Source organism: Chiloscyllium plagiosum, unplaced genomic scaffold (assembly GCF_037043375.1).
Source record: "Chiloscyllium plagiosum isolate Xiang-an unplaced genomic scaffold, Cpla_swu_hap1 HiC_scaffold_44, whole genome shotgun sequence".
NCBI lineage: Eukaryota > Metazoa > Chordata > Chondrichthyes > Orectolobiformes > Hemiscylliidae > Chiloscyllium > Chiloscyllium plagiosum.
This window is the reverse complement of record NW_028270182.1, coordinates 18,695,829-18,706,013: the sequence shown is the minus strand read 5'-3', so window position 1 is coordinate 18,706,013 and position 10,185 is coordinate 18,695,829. Positions and strand designations below refer to the sequence as shown.

At 39.6% G+C, this 10,185-nt stretch overlaps 1 protein-coding gene across 1 annotated transcript; it reads left to right on the top strand.

Annotated features, from left to right (window-relative positions):
• The first annotated feature begins 1,671 nt into the window (after positions 1–1,671).
• LOC148137352 (putative G protein-coupled receptor 139) lies at positions 1,672–6,749 on the top strand. Its single transcript, XM_087982873.1, has 2 exons — positions 1,672–1,741; positions 5,839–6,749. The coding sequence occupies exons 1-2, from the start codon at positions 1,672–1,674 to the stop codon at positions 6,747–6,749; spliced, it is 981 nt and encodes a 326-aa protein (XP_087838999.1).
• The last annotated feature ends 3,436 nt before the right edge of the window (positions 6,750–10,185 follow it).

Sequence of the window (10,185 nt, the reverse complement as noted above, 5' to 3'; positions counted from 1 at the left end):
ATGTACTGCTGTTTCTGCATTTACCTGCATTCGCCTTTTGTTATTCACATGCAGAATGTGGACATTGCTGGTCCAGTATATTTTGCCTATTCCCAGTTGCTCCCTCATAAAAAGTGGTGGTGAGCTGCCTTCTTGAACTGCTGTGGTCTGTGTGGTGTAGGGAAGCCCACAATACTTTTAGGAAGGGACTTAATGGATTTTGACTAAGTTACACTGAGCGAACAGCGATATATTTCCAGGTCAGGATAGTATGTGGCTTTGATGTGAATGTGTAGGGGTTGGTGTTCTCATGTATCTGGTGCCCTTGTCGTTTGGAAAGTGTTGTCTAAGGATCTTCAGTGACCTTTTACAGTGCAACTTGTGGGTGGTACATACTGCTTCTACTGAGCAACAGTGGTGAAGGGAATAGATGTTTGTGGATGTGATGCCAATTAAAGCATGCTGCTTTGTCCTGGATGATATCAAGCTTCTTGATTTTTGTTTAGTTACATTGATCCAGGCAAGAGGGGAGTGTCGTGTCTCACTCTTAACATGTGCTTTGTGGACGGTAAACAGGCTTTGGGGATTCAAGAGGAGAGGTACTTTTAACACATTCTAAGCATCTAGCAGGTTTACTTTTATGAAAATCATTTTTATATAGCAGGTTCAGTTCTACTTGTGGTCAATGCTAACCCCAAGGATGTTAATATTGGGGGTTTGAGTGATGGTAACATCAGTGAAAGGTCAATGAGCTTGACTGTTATTCGAGATGATCATTGCCTGCCATTTCAGTGGGGCCAGTGCTATTTGCAACGTGTCAGTCCAAGCCTGGATATTGTCCAGGTCTCACTGTATTTGAACATGGACTGCTTCACCATCTGAGGAGTTGCAAATGGAGCTGAAACATTGTGCAATCATCGGCGAACATCCCCACTTCAGATAATGTGATGAAGGAAAGATTGAGCATCTATCTCTACCCTGAGCACCTTCTGCAAATATGTCGATGGAGCAGACACGTCTGATGGCCAACAGCTACTGCACTTTCCTATACACCACGTTTGATTATAACCAGCAGGGAATTTTCCCCATGTCCCCTTAAATTCAGATTTGCAAGTGCTGCTTGAAGTCAAACCCTGTCAAACACGACTTTGATATTAAAGTTAGTCAGCCTCACCTGAACTCTAGTGTTCAGATAATCTTGATATTACAGTCTTTCCCATCTCATACTTTACTTTTGAAATAAATACTCTCTATCTTGCTTGTGTCTAAATGGACCTGCATGTAGAGATACAGCAATGCGCACCATAACACAGATGTAATGTATCAAATCTGTTTTGACACAGAACTCAGTTCTGAAAGGTGTCATACCAGACTCGAAACATTAACTCTCCCTCCAGATGCTGCCAGACCTGCTGAGTTTCTCCAGCATTTTCTGTCCTTGCTGTAATAATGAGTCCATTCTTTTGTCCCTTTTTTTCTCCTGAGGATATGTGACTGAAATCAGACAGGGGTTTTTCACATTTCACTTTTGGTGCATATGACGTCAAGTCAAACCCATTTCTAAACAATTTCATTTTTGTTGTTGAAATTTCTGAATTAATTTCCAAATTCAAAACATCTCAATGCTCCTGGGAGGTTCACTTCAGATATAAATATCTCTCCCACTTCATGTGGAGTACTGTACCTTCCGAAATGCATGGTGCACCAGAAGGTTTGCTCTTTGCCATTTATTATCCCATCCTCGCAGCTATCGGGGTGCCAGGTACTGTACTGGATTTTTTCTTTTGTATTTTTTGTACAATAGTCTGCCTTGCGTATCTGCCTTCTGTTCAGCATAATAATTTATTTCCTGGAAAGATATTTGCTTTGAACGTATTTATGTATCTCTTTAGCTACAGTTCTGTCTTTCGCCCTCAATATTGTTTTGGCTATACTATCATTTATTTCTTTTAAGTGAATATTTTATTGACTCATGCATAATAGTTTGCCTCTTTTAACGGCATTTCCTTTAAAATATTCTCTCATGAAATATTTCTCCTGGTGAATCATATATCTTTTTAAGTTTGCAATGTTTTGACTGAATGCGTCAAGCCTTCCCTTCAAATGTTTCCTTTATCATTTGATAGTCTGACTGCAGATTTATTCCAAGCTTTGAGCCACTAGTTTGAGTGAATGATAGCCAGCAGCTATAAGAGAACGTTGTGAATTTGTGTCACCAGTAATGTAGTGAGACAATGCTGTCAGTTTAAGAGGTTATTTTGCCTTTTTATTGAAACGTGTTTGCAAGGCAGAGGTCATGAACAGCCTATTGAAGACTGCTTAAATAAACTTGTGAAGCCTCAGAATAGCCTGAATGCGTGTTGCTGGCTCTGAAAGACCAGGCTTTCCAGATTTTCTTAGCTTTCAGCAGCAGAAACTGTTGGAGTCCACAGTTTCAGTAAGTGTCACCTAGCTGCTATTCTCTCTGAACCTTCTCTTGGTGTTTCTTTCCTCCTGGATTTGAGAACTGCATGTAAGGATCTGTGCCAGAAATAGCCTTTTTGCCATAGGGTATGTTCATTGAATTGGAACAGTTCATTAGTAATAACTACTGTACCTATTATTCAGTTAAGGTTTCCAATAGTGTTAAGTTATTCTAAATTCTTCTTTCTTTTGTTTGTATTTTCACTACAGTGTTTAATTAGATTGTCTTTGGCTTAATATCAAGTAGTTTGATCAGTCGCATTGCAACTGGAACACGACACTTCACATCTACCTTCAAAGTAAGAAAATGGTTGGGTCTAGATGACATTTGTAAAATATTTTGAAGGGGCTGGTCTCTTCCATAACAGTAATCTGACCAACAGGTTATCGAATACAATGCTAAGCACATTGATGGGAAAGAAAAGGCTTGCTAAGTTATTAATTGTGCTATCAGAAAATATCTTCAAGATAGACAGATTCTAGGGAAAAAAGCTGATCAGACACAACTCCCAACATTTGGCATCCAGTCAGCTGAAGTCATCCCAACCAGAAGTGGGGTGGTGGGGGAAGATTATCAGAGATGCAGAAGAGACATTTTCAAGGATCATTATCAAGACATCCATGGAGAGGTAGTAAGTGCTGCCCGGGCAGAGCTAATGCCTATATTCCATGAATGAATAGGAAAAATAGATGCATTTGATAATTTTGTAAAATAATGTTAACTATGTACCTGCGGAGAGCTTTGAGAGAGTGATCTCTTGAACACATAATATACAGAAATCTAACCCCAAAATGATTTTGTTACAACATTGTTTGGTCTCTAAATCTGTGCCATGAAGTTTGGGGTTGAGTTCCTTCGGTACTGGAGGCGTGTCATAATTTACATGAATTGATGGTGCAAAAGTAATTGTATGTTCTGTTCCTCTCGTGAAATTCATGAAGTACATTTAACATGCAAAGTTCCCTGGTTTGTGATCTTGCTAAATGGCATGCAATACGTTCTGCCATATAATGGTGAGCACTGTGGACTTTGAATCCAGTCGTTTGGATCCAAATTTTGGTGGAAAACTAATTCTCCCACATGTGGGGATTGCTGCAAAGGATCATTGACCACTTGTGCCCTAAGGTTACACGTTGACCTGCCTTACTCATCGTTACAACAAATGAGTAAATTATACAGTGCTGCAACCTCTGGTTCAGACATTCAAGAACTAACTCCCCTGTAGTTATCTCATAACCTATCCCAACAGGTTGACTTGAAAAGATTATGAAGGGAAACACGTTGAAACTAGCATGGGGTAAAAGTGGAGGTATCCATGTGTAATGTTTGAATCTGAAATGTAAGGTGAAACACAAGCAAAATTAACTTTTGGTATCCAACTTCATCATCTGGATCGCAGGAGTGTAACCATAGAAACAAAGAACCATGTACTGTATTTTCGGACGGTGTCTACATCAATAAAAAATACTCTCAATCTACACTCGTCCCACTTTAAAACCATAACCTTGAATGTTATTAATCTCAAGGGCTCATCCACATCCTTAAAGTGAATAACGTGAGGTTCCCCATCTCGACTACTCTCCCAGGCAAAACATTCCAGACCTCACTATGCTCTGGGTGAAATGAAATTGTCCTCAGAACCTATCAAAACTTCCTGCCTTTTGTGACGGGTTTGGAAAGGTTTTGAACTTATTGATTGGATTTATTATTCATTTACTACATTGAAGAGATAACTGAACTCTCAATGTTCTAATCCATATTATCTCGATCATATCATCGGCCTCACGTGAAGTCACAATCATAGAATCCCCACAGTGCAGAAACAGGACCTTTGGCCCAACAAGGCCACACGGACCCTCTGAAGAGTAACCCACCCTGACCAATTCCCCCACTACTGTATATGTACCCCAGACTAATACACCTAACCGACACATCCCTGAATATGCAATTTAGCACGGCCGATTCACCTAAACTGTACATCTAAGGATTGTGGGAGGAAACCTGAGAACCTGGAGGAAACTCACACAGACACGAGGAGAATGTGCAAACATTACAGAGAGAGTCAATTGAGGCGGGAATTAAATCCTGGTCCCTGGCGCTGTGAGGCAACAGTGCGAACCACTGTTCCACCGTGCTGCTGACAAATATTGAGGGGATTAAAATTTCTCAGCTGAATGTAACAAATGTTGCATGTATCATTGTGCAAAACAAGTTAAAGAAAGTGTGCATGTGGTGAAAATGTAATGTTTCTGGCCTCTTGAATCATAGGTTATTTTTCTTTGTCCATACCACGACATGCTGGGTTTCCATTCACAATCTCTAACACCATTCCTGGTTCAACGTCGGCTTGATTTTCAAAATGACCTGCGACTGATGTTGCTTAGTGAACATTGCTGAGGTCATACTGAGGCAATGCTCTGATTTGTTACTGCTCTCAATCTTTTCTTAGGTTGCTATAGTAAGTGGTATCTTTCGTATATATCTTTAAATGTTGTAATCCAAAATGTGTGATTGACTAAGGAAATACCTTACCCTGATTCTCCTGTGCAGCTCCAGTGGGAGTGCTGCTAACATGGTACATCTTAGTTGCCATTGTCTGATTAGAACATGAGGTTGCTCTCTCATTACAGAGAAATGATTGGTGATGGCTTAACCTGAGGGTCACCATGCTTCAGGGAAGGGGAAAGGATGATAAGGAGAGACCTTCATGGTAACCTTAGCCAGTGTAGCAATTGAATCCACACAATTACCATTAATGGCATTGCAGCCCAATCACCCAAACAAGTGAGGTAACCAACCCCTATCTGAGCAAAACTACATATGGTTTGTTAATGTATGTAACTGAATCTGACAGCTGGGAATCAGGAGAACTGCTGAAAATCGCTCCTCAGTATTCAGCAACATTGCAGATGTAAATTTCGAAAACAATAATCACATCCATATTATGATATAGACCTTTCTACAAAGGACTGATTAATTTCACCAATTAAGAAGTGTGAGTGAATATGCCATAATCGATTTTAAATGTGCTAACTACATTTTAGCTTCTAATTTGGTGTTCTTTTAAAAATGTTATTTTCTTCCCTAAATCCTGCAATGCCTTTGCATTCTTTTCCTTAATCTTCACATGTAATATGAATAATGTTATATTATTCTACATTTTGATATCTAACACTATCCTGTGTCTGGCTGAGTGATGTTATAAACAAAAAAACGTACTGTTAACAGAATAGGGAATTGGTTTCAATATCAAGTGCCAGATGTGAAAAGTTGACATGTAATTTTGAAAATAAAATGTTATGAGGGGAGTTAATTCTTATTGTACTGCCCCATCGTTTCCTCTCATTGTTTCATTTCATTCATTCTTTGGATTGTGCCTCTTTTTCATATTGCAGCTAACTTGGCAGTAATTGTGATCCTATCCAGAGGACGGTGTGGTCTATCCCGATGCATCACCTTCTACCTCATATTCATGGCAGTGACAGACCTGATGGTCATTGTTACAGCTGTAATATTGAACCGTATTGTTGGAATTTACTTCCCTTCCAGCATCCTGCATGTTACCCCAGTCTGTACTATCAGATTTGTTCTACTGGCTGCAAGCAGGGATTGTGCTGTCTGGGCAACTGTTGTCTTTACTGTTGATCGTTTTGTAGCCATTTCTTGCCCGAAATTGAAGATGAGATACTGCACAGAGAAAATAGCAGCTCTGGTTATTGGGGTAATTTGTGGGATGAGCTGTATCAAAAATACATTCTGGTACTTCATTCATGAACCATTATATATAATTGGTAATGTAACATGGTATTGCAAAATTAAGTCTATAATTTATACCTCACCTGCATGGATTGCATTTCATTGGATTGATCGCACTTCAATGCCTTGTCTACCATTTGTTTTGATTTTACTGCTCAATGCTGTGACTGTCAGACAAATTCTAAAGGCCATTCGAACTCGCAAAAGACTCCGAGTTGGCAAACAGGCAGAAAATCAGAATGACACAGAGGTGACGAATCGGAGGAAGTCCATCATCCTGCTGTTCTGTATCTCAGGCAGTTTCATCCTGTTATGGCTGCTGTATGTGTTAACATTTCTCCTCGTCCGAATTGCAAAAATGAGTTATTTCTCGGGTTCCAATTACAAAGAGTCCAATATCAATCTGGAAGAAAGCGGGTATATGCTCCAAATCTTAAGTTCCTGTATAAATCCATTTATTTATGCAGGGACCCAGAGTAAGTTCAGAGATGAGTTTAAGAATGGCATAAAATTTTCCATCAATTTTGTTGTGAAGATTTTAAAATGTTAACATATAATAAACATTTCATGGACCAAGATTTATTCCAATAATCTTCCAGCTGGTGCTACAAAGAGACTGTGTGGCACATGTGGTTCAGATTTATATATGTCTGACTTACAAAAACTCGTATCTATGGACACAATCTCATTCAGGGGTACAATTTTAAAGACACAACCCTTACAATCTGCTCATTTGCATTGTCCTGCAATGCGTTCTGATTTGCAAATTCCAAACAGAGACTGCTAGACAATGCACATGCACACACACACAGACACACAGACGCAGACATAACTCAGCATCATTGTGCTCTATTGGGTTCTGTTAAAATCTGTATAACACATATAAAATGACTTTTACCTTTGTCTATTGTGTCCTTTAATAATCTACATCACATTTAAATAATCTCATATTCGTCTCCCTATGCTGGGTGCTTTATTAATCCCTATCTAACACATACAAAAACATGCGCTCGCACACAAACACAATTGCATACATTCTCTCTCTTGCACACATTTGCGCACGCACACAGCATGCATACAATTTAATCTTTAAACCTCCTGCTGGGTGATGCAACAACCTCAATCGCAGGGATACAATCTCACTTTCCCATCCCTCAGCTGGTTGCAATGATCATCCTCCTGTTTTCCCCAAGGCTTTGTGACCTGTTTGCCACACAGTCAGGAAAAATCCCATGATATATTTCCTATAACACCTCAGTTGCCTGATTTTACACTGGCCTTTCAACCATTAGGCATCACTCCTCCCTGTGATGCTGCTATGTCAGTATGAAGGTTAAACTCGACTTCTGAAAACGAGAATTTTTATATTGTCCCTACCACCACTACACAAATTTTCACCGGATTCCCCAACCTCACTTCATATAATGTCTTATGAAGTTGAAGGCGTGTACTGAATCTTTAAGAGAGAATGAATGCTAAGCTTAAATGAGAGATCACAAGTACCCATAGAAATGTCCAACGTCAATCCCAGATTTTACAGGAAATTTGAAAATATGTCACTTTTGGCTGTGAAATGGATACCTGAGTTTTGGTTGCTGTTTTGACAACAATTCGAATTTAACCAATCCGTTTAAATTGTGCCCCAGGGTATTAAAAGTCACATGAGTTTGTCCTTTTTTTGCCAACATCGAACCAATGAGATGATCTGATGTTAAAAATGTAAAAATACAGACATTTTGAAAATTAGAGTGCGAGCAACTGCCATTGAAAGTGACCCATAAATTAGGAAACACTTTCTTTCAAAGGTATCTTTCCATATGAAACATACTAGGACTAAAAAGAAAGAAGCTGGACCAGAGAATTCAGCAGACAGAGGAGTTACATCTCAGAAGACAACAGCGGCTGTGTGGTTTTGAAATTCAGTTGACGTAATTTCAGTAAGTGTCTTTTTGAAGCAGCTTATAGTTGTAGAGTTGAAGGCAGGTAATAAGCAGTTTAGAGAACATATGGGCTTAGAGTTGTGAATAGTCGTTGCTTAATGTTCACTTTTACAGTTTAAAAATAAATTGGTACTATATTCATTAAACGGTAGAATTTGTAAGCTCTCTGTCACACATATTTTAACAAATTATGAGGGGAGGAGAAAGTGAGGACTGCAGGTGCTGGAGATGACAGTCCAGAGAGTGGTGCTGGAAAAGCACAGCAGGTCTGGCAGCATCCGAGGAGCAGGAGAGTCAACGTTTTGGGCATACGCCCTTCATCAGGAATGAGGCTTGTGGGCCAGGGGACTGAAAGATAAATGGGAGGAAGGTGGAGCTGGGGTAAGCTAGCTGAGATGGTGAGGTGAGCTTCTCTTGGTGTTTGCCATAATTAAAGGAGGGGTTCACTGTTGTATCGTATCAAATGCAATAATGCTGTTCTCAACAAGAACTACCCATATTACATCATTGTTTCTGGTAATAATCCTCATGAATTGTATTTCTCTCGTCAAATGAATTGCCCCTGCCTACTTCTTAAATTCATAATTCCTTTACCTACTCCTCCTGATATACGTGATTAAATCTTACTCAAGCAATTAGATTCTTTAAAGAAATCTGGCACTTCCTTCTCAAACAGCTGCTGATTTGGTTGTATATCCTTTTGCAGCTTTTTAGGTTCCACTGTGTTTTCCTTTACCACTCGAACAAAACTCACTCGCTGATCCTGTTCACTCACATCTATTCTCGCAGTGCTTTTTCTGAAGCACAAACACTGTGACTTCATGTGGCAAACTTCATTACAGTGAAAACACCTAAGCCATTTTATTTATCTTATCCCTCATGGGTTTCATTTTTACCCCATGGTAGACTGTCATTGTGATCATAAATGAGATCTCCTTTTTCCTTACAACCTGAGGATTTCACTTTTCCCAATTTTTCTCCTTCACAGATTCAAACTTGACGTCCACTGCCGAACTTTGATTTATGAACAAATTCATCATCACCTGCTATTTCAGCTGCTAATCTTGCAGTCTTAACTCTTGGCTCTCCCACATAAGCTCTCACTACTTCAGGAAGTGAACATTTGAACTGGTTCAAAATAAGCATCTTTCTAAGGGGGGCATAAGTTTGATCTATTTTCAATGCCCTTCACTTATAATTAGTGTGTTTGATCCTTTGAAACTCTATGTACATTTAACCTAATTCCCTCCTTAGATTTCTGAAACATTGTGTGTAGGCTTTTGGTCCTTGCTCATATGCACTTAAGATGGCAGGGTTCACCTCATTATACACCTCAATTACCTCCCTTGATAATGATGCAAGTACTTCAGCAGCTTTATCTACAACCTTTTTGAATCAACGATGTGTAAATGGTAACTCAACCTATGCATCCCTCTCATAATCTTATATATCTCATTTCATCAACCCCCCCATCCCAGTCTTCTCTGCTCTAAAGAAAACAGGCCAAGTCTATCTAGCCACTATTTGTAGCTTAATTTCTCTGTTCCAGTAATATTCTGCTAAGCCTCCTCTGTACCCCCTCGAGTGCTATCACATCCTCCCTGTAGTGGGGTGACCAGAACTGCACACAATCCTCCTACTGTGGCCTAGCCAAAGCTCTGTACAGCTCCAACATTACCTCCTTGCTCTTCTACTCTGTGCCATTACTGATGAAAATAAGTATCACACATTCCTTTTTAACTTTTTTATTCATGTGTTCTGCTGGCAATAGTGATCTGTGAATAATTACCCCTATATCCCTGTATTCATCTAAGCTACCCAGCATCCTACCATTTATGAAATACTCGCTCATCTTGTTTCTTCTTCCAAGTGCATCACCCCCCCCCCCCCACAATCAGGATTTAATTTGATCTGCAGGCGGATCTGGGTGTGCAGGTTCTCAGATCACTGAAGGTGCCAGTACCTGAAATACATGGATGAATGCATCAATGGAAAGAGCATAGAAGGATATACATCCTGTAGATGAAGGCACTTTTAGTATTGCAT

Bases quoted from the DNA above. Each gene is read 5' to 3' on its own strand.
- LOC148137352 (XM_087982873.1), top strand. From the start codon at position 1,672: ATGCATGGTGCACCAGAAGGTTTGCTCTTTGCCATTTATTATCCCATC. The intron at 1,742-5,838 runs GTACTGTACTGG...TTCATATTGCAG, and splicing joins CGCAGCTATCGGGGTGCCAG to CTAACTTGGCAGTAATTGTG.